This window comes from Leptonychotes weddellii, chromosome 15 (assembly GCF_054177405.1).
Source record: "Leptonychotes weddellii isolate Sample4059 chromosome 15, ASM5417740v2, whole genome shotgun sequence".
Taxonomy (NCBI): Eukaryota; Metazoa; Chordata; class Mammalia; order Carnivora; family Phocidae; genus Leptonychotes; species Leptonychotes weddellii.
The window spans coordinates 37397880-37417768 of NC_138383.1; the positions used below are offsets into that span (position 1 = coordinate 37397880).

The 19889-nt window shown below is 56.1% G+C and overlaps 1 protein-coding gene across 1 annotated transcript; it reads left to right on the plus strand.

Moving 5' to 3' along the window:
* The first annotated feature begins 342 nt into the window (after positions 1-342).
* Positions 343-19889, plus strand: ANKRD13B (ankyrin repeat domain 13B). Its single transcript, XM_006734536.2, has 15 exons — positions 343-701; positions 12691-12826; positions 12961-13085; positions 13173-13218; positions 14050-14193; positions 14293-14482; positions 14559-14625; positions 15661-15742; positions 16497-16561; positions 16794-16924; positions 17031-17188; positions 17379-17531; positions 17661-17824; positions 17907-17983; positions 18447-19889. Exons 1-15 carry the CDS (start codon positions 588-590, stop codon positions 18676-18678), a joined length of 1884 nt encoding a protein of 627 aa, XP_006734599.1. The 5' UTR covers positions 343-587; the 3' UTR covers positions 18679-19889.

The window sequence follows — 19889 nt, forward strand, 5'->3', positions numbered from 1 at the left end:
TCCGGCCCCCCGCCACCCGCAGTTCCACGAGGCGGACTACATGCCCCATGATGCCACGGGGCCGAGCTACCACAAGCTCTGCCCCGGGCACCCGGGTCCCCCTCCTCTCTCCCCCGCATCCCCGCATCTCTCGCCGGCCGCTCGGGCTGAGGGCCGGGCAATGCAGCTGCGGGGAGCCGGGGGCGGCGGGCGCGCGTCCCTGCGGCGGCGTCCCCGGGGTTCGCGCCCCGTGCGCCCCCGCGCCCGCTGCGGGCGCCTGCTCCCTCCGCCGAGCGGCGTCTTTGTGTGCGGGGGTGTGGGAGGTGAGGCGCGAGTCCGCGCCGCGGCGCCGAGCGCCCGCTCCCTCCCCGGGCGGGTGGGGGCCTCTCCGCGCCGCCCGCCACCGCCTCGCGAGGACGCCCGCGGCCCGCGCCGCCCGCACAGCGCCGGGCGCGCCACCCCCGCCCGCCGGCGCCGCTCGCACATGCCCGAGCCGCAGCCCTGCGAGCAGGTAGCGCCGGCCCCCCGCCCCGCGGCCCCGGGCCCCGGCTCCGGCGCCGTCCCCCCTCCCCGGCCGGGCGCCGCGGCCCTGGCATGAGGAGCGGGCGATGATCCCGGCCAACGCCTCCGCCAGGAAGGGGCCCGAGGGCAAGTACCCGCTGCACTACCTCGTGTGGCACAACCGCCACCGCGAGCTGGAGAAAGAGGTCCGCGCCGGCCAGGTACGAGCGCCGTCGGGGCGCAGCGGGGACCCCACGGCCGGGCACGCCCGCCGGGTGTGGGGAGGGGGCGCGGCGCGGGCTGTCCCGCCTCCCCGGCGAGTTTGCAGCGCTTCTTTGTTCGCAGCCGCGGCTTTTGTGCTTGTTGACCGGGAGAGGGTGATGGGAGCGGCCCCCGCCCGCTCCCCTCCGGCTCGGACGGACGGCCCACACGTGTTCCGGACCCTCCCAGGTTGGGGTCGGGGACACGGTGCCCCTCCTCGGCCGAGGCGGAGGGCTGCGGGGAGGGGATGCCGGCTCGGGTCCGCGCTCCATGTGGTGGGAGAGTCCGCGGAGCAGCCGAGCAGTGACACCTCCCGCGTGAGTGTGCGGAGGTGGGCAAGGCCTGCGTCGGGAGGGGGGGTCACAGGTCAAGGATCAGAGAATCGGCTGTGACACTCCCAGGCATCCCAGCCCCACCCAGTGCCCTCTACCCTCACGGGTGAGCGCTACATCTGTTTGCTCAGATTGGGCAGAGCCCCTGGATCCCCCAGAGCCCGGTGCCGGCTCTGGAATGGGGAGTGGAGAGAGACATCCCCCTCCCCCGGGGAAGCCCTGAAGGGCCTTGTCCAGGTGCTGAAAGGAGCTCTCCTGCCCTCTGGTGCTGGGGCCTGGCTTCTAGGCGCGGAGGAAGCTAGGGGGCCACTGGGCACAGGAAGGATTTGAGGTTCTGCACACAGAGAGGGCTCCCTGGTTCCTGCCAGTCAGGGAGAATGGTGGGTCAGCCAGCTTTGGCTGGGCAGTGGCCTCCCAGAGGCCTGGGTAAGGGATGGGGTCTCCTGGTCATTCTTCTGGACCAAGGCAGGCACAGTTCACAGGGAGCTCCCAACTCTGCCACAGGCCACAGATGGGCATTTGGGGTGTGGACAACTCACCCTCCAGGCTGGGGGAGCAGGGGCCAGAGCTGGGCCCAGCCGCCCTGCTTTGCCTCAGGCTGAGGCCTGCAGACTTGGCCCAGATCTGGGACCCTGGGGGCATGGGAGTGGTTCGTCCAGGAATTGTCCCCTTGGGGAATATGCCTTTTGAGGGCCACTTCCTGAGTCACAGGAAGTTCAGTTTGAGGAGCTGTTTGCTTCCCAAAGGCTGAGCGAGGTGGAGAGCAAGGTGAGGGTCAGAGAGCTTCTCGGAAGTCCACCACTGAGCCCTCAGAGCAGCAAAGCATCCACCTCTGCAGAGCAGTCCTAGGAAATGTTGGGGTGACCTGAGCCTCCAAGCCTCTGGGCTGGTTGGGGTGTCCACTTGCATTCCACCTCTGCTCAAACAAGGGCACTCCAAGTTGCTCCTCAGACCATGCCTCTGTTTATCCATTGTAAAGGAAGTGGTTTGCAACCATCGAGCCCTGACGAAGGAAGCGAGGCCTGAGTGGTAGGTCCTGGGGGACAAAGATGAACAAACCAGGCACATCCCTGGCTCTCAAGGAGACCCTGTTCTGGTGATGTGAGCATGAACGGGGAAATACAGTATGATGTGCTGGGTACTCGGACAATCCAGTCTCTTCTGACTCTTTTCTGTTTTCCTTCCCTGAGGGCAAAAGAAGACAGGCTTCTGACACAGGTTACAGCTGGAGGGATTTAAATCTGATACGAGAGGAACTTCCTGATGGGGGTGATTGATGATTGGTCCAAGGACTGTTAGGCAGAAGGCGAGTGGCTGAATCTCCAGAAGGTCTTACTTGCACTCCCTTTTCTGAGGGGTGGCTGGTTCTTCTCTTGCTGAGATTGGAGAGAGGCAAAATGCCCTAGAAGAAAAGACTCTCACATAGGCCTCTCTTACTGATAGTACTCAAGTCAGCCATCTTGCTGGAGTGAGATTGGGGTGGGGAGCCCGGGAACCCGCTGCATGTGGCAGTGCTTTGGGGCTGCTGAATGTGTTTCTCTTTCCCCTCGGGCTGCCACAGAAACTAGGCACCAGGTTCAGCCCTATCTTCACCTTCCCATCCCTCCCACTTCCGTGGTGTGTTAATGTTTCCTTGAAAGGGACACCGGCTGCCCTGATCCAGGATGGTGGGGGGAGGAATATAGGGCACTGGTTGAAGTTAACCCTTGTTCAGCCACAAAGGAGTCAGGCCAGTCCTCTCCTTCACTCCAGGGGTGCCAAGAGGGGGAATGCCGATCAGTCCGGGTGAGAGAGGCTCCTGGATGTATCTCCGCTCTAGGACTGACCCAGAATGGCCCTTGCATCCAAAATGTGCACTATTCAGTCCTTAGGGCAAGGCGCCCCCAGGGAGAGCCGAAGGTGCCCTACCCAGCCCTTTCCTGCCGGGGATGGGCCTGGGGGCAGCCACCTAATATCATAATGAAACCCTATAGACCCTAGACATCCCAGCAGGGGTTCCCTGACCTCTGGTGCCCCTAGCACCCACTGTCCCAGAACACATCCAAGCTTTCCTCAAGCACACAGCAGCTGGGTTTCCCTGGCTGCCTCTTCTGCACTCCAAGAAAGCCCTGCAGAGGCCCTCCCATGGGCAGGCTTGGCAATGCTGGCAGGCTGGGGAGGGGGATGGCTTGGCTCTGGCAGACTTCAGAGCAGATTCGATGGCTTTGCTCAGTGCCCTCACCCCTATAGCACTTCTTCGGGGCTGGAAGCAGGGAGCGGTGGGGAGATGGGAGGTGCTCACCAGGTGTTTTGGTGAAGGGAAGGGTCCATGACCACCCCTAGTTGGCACCCAGCAGGATGTGGTTGCTGGGCGCCCTGCTTCCTGTCACACACACGCCCTGCCAGACCAGGAGGGGCAGGGGGCTGTAGGCCAGTGGATGTGCCGGTTTCCCCTTGGCTGATGAGGCTGTGAGGTTGGCTCAGCTGGCTGTGTTCTTGAGTCACAAGTCCCTGGTGTTCCCTGGGGGACAGGAGGTGGAGGTTAGGCTGCAGAGCTCCCTGTGGGAGGGCTGAGGGGAGCAGGGTTCTTTCTTCCCTTGGCAACAGGCACTCTGGAGGGGGCCAGACTGTGTTCCTAAGGAATCATTTTCTTTCTTCCTGGGGCTGCCTCCATCATGGTCCTCCTCCCTGATTTCCTCAGTTCATTCTCCTGACCTAGAAGCAGGCAAGATGGGATTGTGGGGGCCCTAGATTCTCAGACAGAGGCTACCCCACCCGAGGTACCTGGTATGTCCCAGAGCACCTGTGACCCCCTCTCCCCCTCAAGTAGGCAGTCCCACAGCTGACGAGTTGGGAAGCTCAAGAGAGGGACCCACAAACCCCAGAAACCCAACATCAGTGTGTCTGGGAAACAGGGGAGGGGCTGCATGGGGCAGGCTGGAGGGGGGCTGCGTGGGAGGAGAGTCAGTAGGTGCCACCCTCAGCCACCCAGCTCAGCTTGAGGAAGCATCCGGCCTCCCTGACCCTTGAGTGAGCTCAGGCCTACCTGGTGGGAAGGCTGGGAAGCAGTGGCCACCTCAGCCTCTGGTGGTCCTCCTTGGGGCTGGGGGAGGCAAAGGAGCAGGGAAAGGAGACCAAGGCTAAGCACGCCAGGCTGTATGCTCTGGGCCCTTCACCTTTCTTCTCCAGCTGTATACATTTGGTGTGTCCTTGTAAGATTTCATCTAACAAAAGGATTCTGCTAATGCTAAACCAGTTTGAAAAATACCCTGCTAGTGCCTGTGGGCTCAAGGGGTACGCAGTGTGAGAGTTCACTGGCCACAAATGCGCGTGTTACGCATCAGTAGGCTCCTGCAGATCCAGAGGGCGTCTGAGCACGCAGGTGCTGTACACCCAGGAGAGCGCATGGACCCTGAGCGTGGAGGCCGGAGGAGTAGGATGGGTATTCCTGTGGTACCTGTTCCTCGTGTGTGTGCGTCTAGATGTGGGCCTGGGTAGAAGCAGGGCGTCCCTCTGCCCGGGGAGCCCCAGCCCCTAAGCTCAGTAGACCCCCGCTTTTGTCCAGCGGACGCCTGCTGGGGTGCAGAATTTCATTCTCCTGGTGGGGAGGGCCAGGTGTTAGGTTTCATGGGAACCTTTTTCATTCCAGCAGTGAAAGAGCTGCAGGCCTTTGCTGAAGAAATGAATGAATTTGCCCACCTGGGCCCGGGGCAAGATGCCACTTCCAGGGCAGGCCCTGCTTTGGGCGGGTTGGGGGAGCTTCTCTGGGGGTCGGCTGGGTGTATGCGGGGGGGGCCCACATGGGCCCCGGCAAACAGCAGGGCCCTGGGGACCGCGGGCAGAGCCCCTGAGGAGCGGAGGGAGGGAGCATGCCAGGGAGGGGGAAGGGAGGCAGGCAGCATCTGGAACCCTAGGGGTGCCGGGTGGGGTGCCCTGCCCGCTCCCTGGGGCCTTGTTAGCAGCAGTAGCGGGTCTGGGGCCGGGCTGGCGGGCCCTGAGATGGCTCAGCTGCAGCTCCCTGGGAAGACTCCTGACTTCCCAGCTCGGAAGCTGTGGGCCCCCCGTCCCACCCCAGGACTCAGGGCCCACCTCGGTGGTCGGCCGCCCAGGGGCTCGCCCATCCCATAATAGGGAAAGACTAAATAGTGCTCTCCCTCCTCTGTGGGGAGCTGGTGTAGAGGAGCGCGGGGTGGGGGCGCTCAGATCTCTAAGTCACCGCTCACAGGGCCAAGCGGGCCAGGCACGCTTTGTTGTTTTTGTTTGTTTTTCCTGAGGTTCCTAATATATTTAAAAATGAAGAAATGAGGGTGCCTGGCTGGCTCCGCTGGTAGAGCTTGTGACCCCTCATCTCAGGGTCATGAGTTCAAGCCCCACGTTGGGCATGGAGCCTCCTTAAAAAATTAAAAATAAACAATGAAGAAATGCCAACAGAGAGTTATAAAAATTATGTAAATTGCTTAAATTATTTAAAATGTTTTGTTTGTGACAATAGAGTTCATTCTCATGTTTTAAAACATATTCAGCTGTTGTTAGAGGCTTGTCATGAAAAGGCAGTAGTCCTCACCCCAGCCCCCCCCACCTCTCTCATTCCCTGGAGGCGGCCACCTTGAACTCTAGGCTGTTCTGTTATTTACCTCCATAATTATAAACAATATACGTCTACGACTATTTATTGGTTTGTCCGTTTTACCTGTTATTGCCTTCCCTTCCCCATATCCCTTAAATAGAGTCACTTCTGCATTTGTTGAACAAATATTTATGCAGCACTGGCTATGTGCCAGGCACTGTCTAGGGGCTGGGGATGTAGCATTGAACAAAACACACAGGGACCCTCCCTCTGTGGGGCTTACAGTCTCGGTGAGGGGGACAGTGAAAAAATGAACAAGCAATCTAACGTGGGAAGAGAACTGAAGCAGGATCAGTGGCGACAGATAGATACATAGCAAGTGTCATTTGAGACAGGTTGTAAGGGCAGGCCTTTCTGAGGAGGTGACATTTGAGCGGCCACCTGCGCGGAGTGAGGGAGAAAATGCCGAGGCCACCTAGGGTGTCGAGCAGAGTAGAGTTTGGAGGAGAGGTGGGAGAGCACATGAGTTCAAGGAGATGTCCAGGGCTGTTGGATTCTGTTCTAAACAGGATGGGAAGCCTTGGGAGTGTTTTGAACTAAAGGGTGTCAGGATCTGCGGAACATTTCACAGGATGATGGATGCCGCGATGGGTCATGGGGAGAACAGACCTAAGGAGCCAAGAGAGGAGTGAAGAGACCACAGGGTCACCGGGTGAGAGAAAGGGTGGCTGCCACCAGCATGGTAGCCTCAAGGTGATGAAAACTGAGAAGCGTCTGGATCTGTTTTGAAGGTAGAGCCCATGAGATCACGTCTATGCTGATGGATTAGATACGGAAGGTGAGAGAGAAGGGAGAGAGAAAGACAGTTACAAAAGTTTTGTTTGTTTGTTTGTTTTTACCAAAAAAGGGAGTGAACTGAGGTAATGTTTCCTACGAGGGGAGAATTGGGGCAGGTGCAGCTGTCCAGGAATGGCTGGAGTGAAGAAGGCGAGGGAAAGATGAGAAGTCGCAAGAAGTCGGGATGTCCCATTTTGTCTCATGAATTCAGTTATCTTTTCATATATTTCTGAGGATGTCAATTACTGTTTTCCCTCCAGAAAGTTTTCTCCTGTTTCCTGCATTGACAGTGTTTCCTCTGGGTTTTTAGCATCTGTTTGCATGTTTTGGTACCTTTCATGTTGGTGGCTTTCCTCAAATGTCCAGTCACCCTTGGCTGTTGGAGCATATTTAAGAATGGGGGTGTGGGGCGCCTGGGTGGCTCAGATGGTTGAGCGTCTGCCTTCGGCTCAGGTCATGATCCCAGGGTCCTGGGATCGAGTCCCGCATCAGGCTCCCTGCTCCTTGGGAGCCTGCTTCTCCCTCTGCCTCTCTCTCTCTGTCTCTCATGAATAAATAAATAAAGTCTTTAAAAAAAAAAAAAAAGAATAGGGGTGTGGAGGGGTACCCAGGTGGCACAGCGTCTGACCCGGTTTCAGCTCAGGTCACGATCTCGGGGTCGTGAGATCGAGCCCCGTGTCAGGTTCCGCGCACAGTGCGCAGTCTGCTTGGGATTCTCTCTCTCTCTCCCTCTGCCCCTCCCACTCATGCTCGCTCGCTCTCTCTAAAATAAATAAATCTAAAAAAAAAAAAAAGAGAATGGGGGTGTGGAGCTTATTGATGCATGGGTGGTACTACTATGCAATGATTGGCTGGCAAGCTGGCCTGCTTATTGTAGGATCCCCAAATATCTGTACCCAGAGGTCTCTGGTGCCTCTAGTGTCTCCAAAGAAGAATCCTCCAATCTCCTGCTAGGGGTGGGATGGGGCAGTGGTGTGGAGGCAGGGAAGGGACTGAGCTTTCACTGTTCAATACTTTTTAGCCCCATGACCTCATCCTCAGGCCAGTGTCCCCAAATCCAGTGCATCTCAGGCTCAGTTTCTACAGAGAATAAATTCCTGGCATCCTATGGAGGGGAAGGGGGGCATCTCCCAGATTTTCAAGATTGGGGAGGGGGCCAGGGGTTCTGAGTTTTAACCAGCTCCCCTGTATTTAGCTCTGAGCCTCACTCACACCTCTGCCATCCCCACTGCCTGCATGTTCTGGACATTTCAAGGGTGATCTGGCCTGATACTCACTGGGGTTCCCCTATGTGAATGCTTGGGTTCTAGTACCCTCTGCTCCCCTAAGTCAGTTGTAATGCCTCAGCCACTTTCCACGTTCTAAAGATGCGTTAACATTTCTCATCTGCTAACATCTTTTCTCTTTACTCTTGTGGGTTTTAAATATTTTATTGATATTCTTATACTTACTCACAAATTTTCCTTTTGGGGCACTCTTCATTCCTTTGTATGGATCTAAGTTTCCATCTGTTAACATTTTCCTTCCACTTGAATAACTTCCTTTAACATTTCTTGCATGTCTTCTGGTGACAAATTCTCTTAGCTTTTTTTGTTTGTCCACAAAAATCTTCATTTCCCCTTCATTTTTCTCAGAATATAGAATTCTAGGTCAACATTTTTCCCCCCAGCACTTTAAACATGTCATTCTATTGTTTTCTAGCTTGCATGGTTTCCCTTGAGAAGTATTCATTATTTCCTGTGTTCTTCATAGTGTGTCTCATTTCTCAAAAGGATTTTAAGATTTTGTTTTTATCACTAGTTTTCAGCACTTGATTATGATGGACCTTGGTGTAGTTTTCTTGGTGTTTACCTTGCTTGGGATTCGTTGCATTTCTTGGTTCTGTGGGTTTATCATTGTGTTAGTTTGTGCAAAAAATTACCACAGACTGGGTGGATTAAAACAACAAAATTTTATTCTCTCACTGTTTTGGAGGTTGGAAGTCCAAACTCAAGGAGTCAGCAGGGCCCCACTCCTTCCAAAGGCTCCAGGGGAGAATCCTTCCTTGCCTCTTTCAGCTTCTGGTGTCTCCAAGCATTTCTTGGCTTGTGGTTGCATAACTTCATTCTCTGCCTCCTCTTTACATAGAACTTCTCTCTTCATGGATCTCTCCTTTGTATGTCTTATAAAGACATCTCATTGGATTTAGGGCCCACCTGGATAATCCAGGCTGATCTCAGGGCACCTGGGTGGCTCAGTCGGTTAAGCGGCTACCTTTGGCCCAGGTCATGATCCCAGAGTCTGGGATCGAGTCCTGCATCTGGCTCCCTGCTCAGAGGGGAGCCTGCTTCTCCCTCTCCCTCTGCCCTTCCCCCTGCTTGTGCTCTCTCTCTCTCTCTCTCAAATAAATAAAATCTTTAAAAAAAAATCGAGGCTGGGGCGCCTGGGTGGCTCAGTCGTTAAGCGTCTTCCTTCGGCTCAGGTCATGATCCCAGGGTCCTGGGATTGAGCCCCGCATCGGGCTCCCTGCTCTGCGGGAAGCCTGCTTCTCCCTCTCCTACTCCCCCTGCTTGTGTTCCCTCTCTCGCTGTGTCTCTCTCTGTCAAATAAATAAATAAATAAATAAAATCTTTAAAAAAAAAAATCGAGGCTGATCTTGTCTTGAGATCCTTAACTTAATTTCACCTGCAAAGACTTATGTTCCGGGGCGCCTTGGTGGCTCAGTCAGTTAACCATCCAGCTCTTGGTTTCTGCTCAGGTCATGATTTCAGGGTCATGAGACTGAGCCCTGCATCAGGCTCTGCACTCAGTGCAGAGTCTGCTTGTCCCTCTCCCTTCCCCTTTGTCCTTCCACCCCACCCTTCACACACATGCACGCATATGCTCTCTCTCTCTCAAATAAATAAATAAAATCTTAAAAAAAAACCCCACCCATGTTCCAAAAAAGATCACATTCACAGGTTCTTGGGGTTAGGGTATAGACATATATTTTGGGGGGGGGGGCACCACCATTCAACTCCCTACAGTAATTTAAAAAAAAACAAATTTGGAAAAATGTTTAATGTTATCTATTTAAATTTAAATTTCTCTTTAAATTTATCTCTTTAAATTTTAAAAAGATAATGTTATCTCTTTCAATTTCAATTTTTTTAAGATTTTATTTGAGAGAGAGCATGAGCAAGAGAGAGAGAGAGTATGAGTGAGCATGAGCAGGGGGTAGAGGCAGAGGGAGAAGCAGACTCCCCACTGAGCAGGGACCCCCCCCCCGCCCCGGGATCATGACCTGAGCCGAAGGCAGACGCTTAACCAACTGAGCCACCCAGGTGCCCCTAAATTTAAATTTTAAAGAGATACTGTACCTCTGAAACAAATAATGCAATATATGTTAAGAAAAAAAAAAAAAGAAGAAGAAGATAGCAGGAGGGGAAGAATGAAGGGCGGGAAATCGGAGGGGGAGACGAACCATGAGAGACGATGAACCCTGAAAAACAAACTGAGGGTTCTAGAGGGGAGGGGGATGGGAGGATGGGTTAGCCTGGTGATGGGTATTAAAGAGGGCACGTTCTGCATGGAGCACTGGGTGTTATGCACAAACAATGAATCATGGAACACTACATCAAAAACTAATGATGTAATGTATGGTGATTAACATAACAATAAAAAATTTTAAAGAGATAATGTTATCTCTTTAAATTTCTTATTTCTCCTACTTTCTTATCCTATCCTCTGGGGACTCCAATCACACATATGTTAGAATGCCTTATAGTGTCTCATAGATAGTTGAGGCTCTTTGAATGTTTTTCAGTACTTTTTTCCTCCTCTGTGCTCCATTTCTGTTCTATGTGTTCTGTTGTTATATCTTCAAGTTCACTGATTTTTTTTTATTCTGTAGTGTCTAATCCAATGAATTTTTCATTTCAGATATTATACTTATCTCTTACTCTTTCCCCATGAACATTGTGTTCATGTGTTTCTGTAAACTCATGAGCACATTGAGCCATTCACCATCTTTATCATTTCTTTTTTTCAAGGTTTATTTATTTGAGAGAGAGAGAGCACACAGGTGGGAGGGGCAGAGGGAGAGGGAAAGAGAGTCTCAAGCAGATTCCACGCTGAGCGAGGAGCCTGACTGGGGGCTTGATCTCACAACCCTGAGATCATGGCCTGAGCTAAAACCAAGAGTCTGACACTTAGCTGACTGTGCCACCAAGGTGCCCCATCTTTATCATTTCTGAATATCTCCCAATTACGGGTCATATTTTCCTACTTCTTTGCATGTCTAGTAATGTTTTTCTAGTAGTTTGTAACTGGGTATTAGATATTGCAAATATCATATTAAGCATCTGGATTTTATTATCTTCCTTTAAAGAGTGTTAGGCTTTGTTCTGACCAACTAAGCTAAGCTACTTGTAAATCAGTTGGATCCTTGTGAGATTACTTTTAATCTTTATTAGATTGGATTTAGGTGAGCCTTTTCTCTCAGGATAGTTTAGCCCTACTACTAAGGCATACCCATTCCTGGGTGTCTGTGGAATACCCTGGGCAAACAACAAGGACTCTCCACTCTAGCAGGTTGGAGCTTGAATGTCTCCTTGCCCTGAGACATGAGAATTGCTGATAACTTACCAGCTTATTGCTCCTTTTCTATCTAGTGTTGCCGAGTTTCACTCTACACAGGCCAAGTTTAGTATTCATTCAGCAAAGACTTGGAGGAACCCCATGCAGATTTCTGGAGTTCTTTGCACAGCTCACTCCTTCCTGAAACTCTGTCCTGCAACTTCTTGCTAGCTCAGCCTCCCTGAACCCCTTTCTCTGTCTCCTCAACTCCCAGCAAGACTACCATGCTCTGCTAGAGATTCCCCTCCCTGAATTGCTGTCTAGAATGTTCTTCCACGTAGAAATCTAAGCCATCATAGGGCCTACCTTGTTTGTTTCTCTTACTTCAGGGATCACAGTCCTGGGCTACTTGTTGCCTACTATCTGAAAACAATTATTTCATGTATTTTGAAGCAGTAGTTTTCTTTGTTTATGGGAGGATGATTTCAGCTTATCTCATCATGGTTGCAGTAGAAGCCTTTTGACTGGCATTTTAATCAAGTTTGGGGATGGAGAGGAGGAGTTACATGCATGTGGCCAGTTCACTGTATTTAGCTAGGGGCCTTAGGCTCCTGAAATATATATATATATATTTATATATATATATTTATTTATTTAAAAGATTTTATTTATTTATTTGACAGACAGAGAGACAGCAAGAGAGGGAACACAAGCAAGGGGAGTGTGAGAGGGGAAGCAGGCTTCCTGCTGAGCAGCGAGCCCGATGCTGGGCTCGATCCCAGGACCCTGGGATCATGACCTGAGCCGAAGGCACATGCTTTAACGACTGAGCCACCCAGGCGCCCCCTGAAATATTTTTAAATATTTATGTTTAGGGGTGCCTGGGTGGCTCAGTTGGTTAAGCGACTGCCTTCGGCTCAGGTCATGATCCTGGAGTCCCTGGATCGAGTCCCGCATCGGGCTTCCTGCTCAGCAGGGAGTCTGCTTCATCCTCTGACCCTATCCCCTCTCAGGTGTTCTCTCTCTCTCATTCTCTCTCTCTCAAATAAATAAATAAAATCTTTAAAAAAAATAAAATAAATATTTATGTTTAACAGACATGTTTTTTATCACCCGACAAAAATCTCATACTATCATCATGCTATTCACAAAACAGTAATAGGATTTGTAAAAAAAATTTAAAAAAAGTTAATACATAGTGTTCCACAGGCAAAGGACATGGGTTTGAAATGGTACCATGAACATATCCTTTCATTCCTGTCAATCTATTACAGCAACTGTTAAGCCTCACTCAGTGAGAATGTCAATGATCTAAATTGATAGCCCTTCCTAGGGTGTGATCTTGGACCTGTAGGCTGGGTCCTGCCTCAAGTGCCCTCCTTGACCAACAGCCTCTCTAGACCACCCTTGAACCCTAGGCTTACTCTTCCCAGGCAGCCCAGTTTGGAGCCTTGGAAGAGTCAACCCAGGTAGGGGACGTAGGTGGACAGGAAAGGAGGAAGGGCCTTCCTTCCTCAGAGCTGCTTCCTGCCCTGTCCCGCAGCCTCTTTTCACCGGCCCGCACCCCCCCCACCCCCTGTTGCCTGGTGAGGTGGGCAAGGCAGGGCGGCCGGGTGGCTCCTACCCGCCTAGAGGCTGTTGGGCTCAGATGGGCTGCCTCAGAGGTGACCAGGGATACATCTTCCCCTCCTTCTCCAGGTGGACATCGAGCAGCTGGATCCCCGCGGGCGGACTCCCCTGCACCTGGCCACCACACTGGGACACCTTGAGTGTGCCCGCGTGCTCCTAGCCCACGGTGCAGATGTGGGCAGGGAGAACCGCAGCGGCTGGACAGGTGGGCGCCCCTGCTCACCCCAGCCCCACAGCCAGGGTCTCCCAGCTTCGAATCCTAACCCTGGGTGAGCGGACGGGGGCCCCGGGGAAGGGTTCTGCCCTGACGTGGCCCCCCCCCACCCCACCGCCCCGCAGTGCTTCAGGAGGCTGTGAGTACCCGGGACCTGGAGCTGGTGCAGCTGGTGCTACGGTACCGGGACTACCAGCGGGTGGTGAAGCGGTTGGCGGGCATCCCCGTGCTCCTGGAGAAGCTTCGCAAGGTGAGCGCCAGCCTCTCAGCCTCCCCACCGCAGCCCTCGAGCCCTGTGTCTAGCGCAGACTTAGGCACCCTCCTTCTCATTCTCCAGGCCCAGGACTTCTACGTGGAGATGAAATGGGAGTTCACTAGCTGGGGTAAGGGGGCCGGGGGGGGGGCTCTCTGGGCATCCTCCCACCCCGGGGTTTTTGCACCTGCTGCTCCCCTGCGTGGTGCTTTCCCCGGGGCTCCTTCTCATCGTTGAGTTCCCAGCTCAGTGCCACCCCCTTAGCTAAGCTTTTCCATGCTGCCTCAGACACTGTCTGGATTCCATTATTATTACTTCCTTCACTTTGTAAGGATCCGCTCGTTTGTTTGTTACTTGTCACTCCTTGCTAGAAGGTAAGTGCCCAGAGGGCAGGGGTCCTGTCTTGTTCAATGTTGTATCCTCAGTGACTAGAATAGTGCCTGGTACACAGTAGGTGGTTAATAAATATTTGTTGGAAGACGGGATGAAAGATTGAGTGAATGAATTAACAAATGGTGGCTATGGGGCGCCTGGGTGGCTCAGTCGTTAAGTGTCTGCCTTCGGCTCAGGTCGTGATCCCAGGGTCCTGGGATCGAGCCCCGCATCGGGCTCCCTGCTCAGCGGGAGGCCTGCTTCTCCCTCTCCCAATCCTCCTGCTTGTGTTCCCTCTCTCGCTGTGTCTCTCTCTGTCAAATAAATGAATAAAATCTTTTAAAAAAACCAAAAAAACAAAAAAACAAATGGTGGCTACTAGGGACTTGCTGGCGGCTCGGACGTGCCTGTGTCCGGCTTCAGGTTGCTCACGTCGGAGTGACTGGTTTACATTCACGTGGGGGGAGTTGAGGAATTCTCTCGTCCTTTCCCGGCCACACCGCTGACCCTGACCCCCGTGCCCCGAGGTGGCCTAGGTTGGGTGGGCCAGGCAAATTTGAAGCCACCTCTGACCTTCCCTTCCACCTAGTGCCCTTGGTGTCTAAGATCTGTCCCAGCGACACCTACAAAGTGTGGAAGAGCGGGCAAAACCTTCGGGTCGATACCACGCTCTTGGGCTTTGACCACATGACGTGGCAGCGAGGGAACCGCAGCTTCGTCTTCAGGGGCCAAGGTCAGGCAGGCAGGAGGTGGGGCAAGGTGGGAAGGCTGGGGACACCCCCTGCCTGCCCCCCCCCTCCCAAACACCCCTGTGCTGTTCTGTGGCTGGCAGATACAAGCGCCGTGGTCATGGAGATTGACCATGACCGCCGCGTGGTGTACACGGAGACGCTGGCCCTGGCCGGGCAGGACCGGGACCTGCTGCTGGCGGCCGCCCAGCCCACGGAGGAGCAGGTGCTAAGCCGGCTCACTGCGCCCGTCGTCACCACACAGCTCGACACCAAGAACATCTCCTTTGAGAGGTGAGTGGGCACAGCCTTGGTAGCCTCGAGCCAGCCTGCTGGGGGGCCCCTCACCTGGACCACTCTGCTTCCCCAGGAACAAGACTGGCATCCTGGGCTGGCGCAGCGAGAAGACCGAGATGGTGAACGGGTACGAAGCCAAGGTGAGGCCGCCGCCCCCTGATCCCGGAGCCCGCGACTCTGGCCTACAGCCGGCTGGGCGGGGCTTCCCGACCACCCCCTCCCAGCCTTGGAGGTGCCGAGGCAACGCGGCGTGGAGGGAGGGCGCGAGACTAAGAGGCAACTGAGGCGGACGCCAGAGTTTATTGAGCCCTTACTGTATTCATGTTCAGGGCACCGTCCCCATGTTTTATTTGCATGACGTATGAATACGCATGCGCGCGCGCGCGCACTCAGTCCCAGCAGCCCTTTCGGGAAGGTGCTATTATTATTATTCCCGTTTCACATATGTTCATTGAGCCTTTCTCACAGTATCCCATTTAGTCTTCACCACGACCGTGGGGGAGGGTATTGGCCCGTTCTCTGATGAGGAAACGGGCTTGGAGTGGTCACATGACCTGTACGGGGTCACTCAGCTATCAGTGGCCCAGCTGAGGTTGAGACCTTGGCTGCCTGACTCCAAAGCCAGGCCTTTACCCCTGAGGATACTGTGTTGGTCCCTCTGGGACCCCTGTCACCCCCACGGGGCCAGAGGGTGGCGCCGGTGAAAGCAGGAGCTAACGCGTGCAGCATGGCCCTGCGGGGTGTCCTCCTGGAAGGCTTCCCTGGCCCGCTAGGCTGGGCTAAGGCCTCTGCTTTTGGTTCCCACAGCCCTGTGCTTCCCCCCACCAGAGTGGGTCTCACACTATGTTATAACTACCCCTTTTCTTGTCTCTTCAACTAGTGTGTGAACCTCAAAAGGGTGGGGATTGTCTCTAGTTGTGGTCGTTCACCGCTGTACCCCTGATGTCCGCCTCAGGGCCTGGCACATAAAGGCTCCTCACAAAATGTTTGTTGAATGAATAAGAGAATGGATGAATGACTTCATATATTTACTTGCCCAAAGGCTGGGAGATTGGAGCGAACAGCTCCCCTGTCCCCCAGTGGACCCTCCTTTGCAGAAAGTGTTCCTAATGCCCTTGGGGGCAGGAGGTAGGGTACTGGAATTGTCTTTGAGCCCTTTCCTCATCTGTCCCCAGGTATATGGGGCATCCAATGTGGAGCTCATCACCCGGACGCGGACAGAGCATCTTTCAGAACAGCACAAGGGCAAGGTCAAAGGTAATGAAGCGGAGGTGGATGGGGAGAGGTGTGAGGGAGCAGCGCCCACTCGAGTCCCTCCATCAGTGCTCCCTGTGACATCGCAGCAAAAGCCGGGTAGTTTATTCACACAAACGCATTTCAGTTCAAGTGCGGAGTGCTAATAATTGAGAGTGACTGCCTGGAGTGCAGCTAGGAAGATTCTAGGCAACGTTTGGGCTCAATGGGAGGGAATGCTACAGCTGGTAACTGCTGTCCGCATTGGATTTGGGGTGGAAGCGTCATGTGTGCGGTTTATTGGCCGTCCCCGTCCAGTGGACCAGGCCCTAAGCAGTAAGTCAGGGGCCTGCCACTGATCCTCTGTGCCTCTTGATACCACACCTGACTCTTGGGCATCAGTGAGTTTCTCTAAAGTAGCAAGACGGGAGAACCAAATGAGGTAATTAAGACAGAAGTGCCCGAAGGACAACACAGACAGACACATGCATACCCCAGCACTGCTCACCAAAGGCACGTATTTCTTGTCCAGTGTCACCAACCTGGACCCTTTTGGAAGTTCCTCCAGAGCCCCAGGCCTATTTTTATTCCCGCTGTGCTTGTAGTGGTCCTGGTCCCTGTCCCTTAGAGTCCTCAGTCACCTTCAGATGCAGGTGCCCGAGTGTTTAGTGTGGCTGAGCAGTCCTCCCCACCTGCCAGGAACCAGCCTCCTCACTAGGTCTCGGGGGCTGGCACGGCTGAGGGTTCAGTGTCCTCTGAGACGCCACGTTTCTTGTAGGCTGTAAGACACCTCTGCAGTCCTTCCTGGGAATTGCCGAGCAGCATGGGGGCCCCCAAAATGGGGTGAGTGTGTGCCAGGGGTGCCCTCGTGTGGAAGGGTGTGGATGTGGCTCAGAAGGCAGCCTGGGAGGCGTCCTGCCCAGCACGGCCTGTGTGGAACCACTTCCCACACTGCCCAGGGCCATGTCAGCTGCACGGTGGCTGGGGGGGATGGCTCTGGGGCCCACGATCCCAAATGGTTGGCCTGGCATCAGAGACTGAGAAGGGCTCACGGGCACCCCCTCATGTGGTACAGACCCTGATCACTCAGACTCTGAGCCAAGCCAACCCCACTGCCATCACTGCAGAAGAGTACTTCAACCCCAACTTTGAGCTTGGCAACCGGGACATGGGCCGCCCCATGGAACTCACCACCAAGACACAGAAGTGAGGCCCCCTATAGTGCTGGGGAGGGCTGGGCGGGGTCTCCCCAAGGGACTCGGAGGCCGTGGCTTCTACTATGCCCCTCACCCCTTGGGATCTGGGGGGGCAGGTTCAAGGCCAAGCTGTGGCTGTGTGAGGAGCATCCCCTGTCCCTGTGTGAGCAGGTGGCCCCCATCATTGACCTCATGGCTGTCAGCAATGCGCTTTTCGCCAAGCTCCGGGATTTCATTACCCTACGCCTGCCGCCTGGTTTCCCGGTCAAGATTGGTGAGACCCCAGCCCCATTTCCTCTCAGCCGCTGGGGGGGGGGGGCGGGGGGCGGGTAGGGCTTAGATGAGGTGTGTGTGTGTGTGTGTGTGTGTGTGTTGGGGCGGGTGGGGCTTAGATGAGGTAAAGATTAGGGGTGCCTAAGGTGTGAGAAGGTGAGTGGTGGCACCCGCTGTTTCTTCATCCTCAGAAATCCCAATCTTCCACATCCTTAACGCTCGCATCACCTTCGGGAACCTCAATGGCTGCGACGAGCCAGTGCCGTCGGTGCGAGGCAGCCCCAGCAGCGAGACCCCGTCCCCAGGCAGCGACTCCTCCAGCGTCAGCAGCTCCAGTTCCACCAGTGAGGCCCTCCCCATCTGCGTGTCTGCCCGCACGTCCCTCCCCACCGAGCACCGGCCGGCTCCCTGCGCAGGCGGGAGGCCGGAGGGTGCGTGCGGCCACGCCCTGACCCCCAGCCTGGCGTCCTCAGCCTCGTGCCGCGGCTGCGAGATCTCCCCCGCGTTGTTCGAGGCACCACGCGGCTACAGTGTGCTGGGCGGCCAGCGGGAGGCGGCGGCCCGCGACGACGACGACGACCTGCTGCAGTTCGCCATCCAGCAGAGCCTGCTTGAGGCGGGCAGTGAGTATGACCAGGTGCGTCCCCGCCATCGCGCCGCCCCACGGGACTGCGGCCAGCCGTGCCACCCTGGCCAACTGGCCACGTCCGTCCCTCCAGGTCACTATCTGGGAGGCGCTAACCAACAGCAAACCGGGCACTCACCCCATGTCCTACGAGGCTCGCCGACAGGACAGGTCAGTGCCCGCCTGTCCTGACCTAGCACCCCTCCCCCGAATAACACATGCACGGAGTCCCTCAGGACCCTGTCGCAGTGGGTGAGGGCACCAATGGCTGGGTGGCCCCTCGTGGCCCCAGGAAACCGTGGGACCCCTACTGGTTTGCACACGACTTCCACCCCCACCCTTTCCTCACTCCAAAAGCAGCCTCAAGGCCTTCAGACCCTTACCGGGCAGGATGTTAGGGCTGGGGTTCTAGAAGATGCCCACACGCGCTGGTCCACCGTCAGCCGCGAGGATGGGCTTTGTAGGGGCAGAGATCTGTCACAACTGGGTGGGAGCCAGGGAGGTGACGCAGGACTCATCGCCTCCAGCGGAGGGTGGCCACGCCTCCTCTGTCCTGGGGCCCCCACGCAGTCTCCCGGCCCCGCTTATGGGCAGGCGCGCCCCGGAACCCTCGACGTATCTTACCCGCCCCCAGGAGCGCCCCGCCCACGCCGCAGCGCCAGCCCGCGCCCCCCGCGGCCCTGGCGTCGGTGCCCAGCCCTCGGCCCAGCCCGCGCCCGGGCGGCCACGTGTTCCGGAGCTACGACGAGCAGCTGCGGCTGGCCATGGAGCTGTCGGCGCAGGAGCAGGAGGAGCGGCGGCGGCGCGCGCGCCAGGAGGAGGAGGAGCTGGAGCGCATCCTGCGGCTCTCGCTGACCGAGCAGTAGCGCCCGCGGCAGGACCCCTGGGCCCCGCCCCGCCCGCCCCGCCCCGGAGCCAGACTCGCTCGGGCCCGCGTGCCCGCCGGGCGCGGTCGGGAGACTGGAGCCGCCGCCTCGGGGCCCTCGGGGCCGGAGAGGAGCCCCTGGCACCAGCCGGGGAGGGGTTCGGCGCGGCCGCGGGGTACCTGTCCCGGCCAGGGCCCCGGAGGCAGCTCGCACGGCCCGGTCCCCCCTGCTTTGCTGTATCCTGACGCCCACCACTCTATCCTGGGCTCAGACTTGTCCGAGGGGGCCAGGCCGTCCTGAGGGGGAGCCGGGTCCTTAGAGGAGCAGTGTCCCCCATCCCTCGCTCCTTCTGGCCGGTCCTCCTTTTCTGCTCACAGAACCCACTGTAGGACACTGTCCGTGAAGCCTTTGCATCTCCGCTCTTCACCCCAGGGGGGCAGCTGAGCTCCCCACGTGCTGTGTTGCTGCTTTGTCCCAGACACAAACCAGCACGTCGAGGGCCCAGCTCCTCCTTCACCCCGGCATTTCAGCGTCAAGTGCACTTAGCGGGGTGCCCGGCTTCCCCAGCCCCCCCACACCCCTCCCGGGTCTCAGGGTGGTCCCAGTTTCTCCTTGGGCGGCCAGAGGTTGGAGTCCCCATCCCCACGGCACACTTTTGTGATCAGGGAGGGTGTCCAAGGTGCCCCCCCGCCCCTCCCCCCCTCCCCCGGCCTGGGCAAGGCCTGATTCCTTCATGATGTCTTGGCAAATGGGGTACAATATTTGGGCTGGGGGCGAACACTAGACCCTGTACCCTGGCCCCGCTTATGGGCAGGTGCACCCTGGAGCCCTCTCACCGGCTCAGGGCCCTGGCACCACCACCCACCCCTTCCCACCAGCTGCTGCTAGCCCTCTGTGGTCGTGTGTCCCACCTGCCCCCAGCCAGGGGCTGACTCTAAAACCCTTCATCCAATGGTGCTAACCCCCGGCTCTCCCCTGCCCCACCCCACCCACCCAGAGAAGCACAGACCCCGCTAGGGGCAGGGGCCCACCGCACACCCTTGTCCGCCTTCTCTCAGGCTGGCCTTCCTGGCTCAGCCGGTGAGGCTCAGCAGGGACACAAAAGGGATGGAAGAAAAGAACAAAGAGAAACTGTTCCTCTCACCTCCTTCCCTGATGCCAGGGGCACCGGACTGACTCTGAGGCACAAATAAAAGAGGCTTCAAACCCGA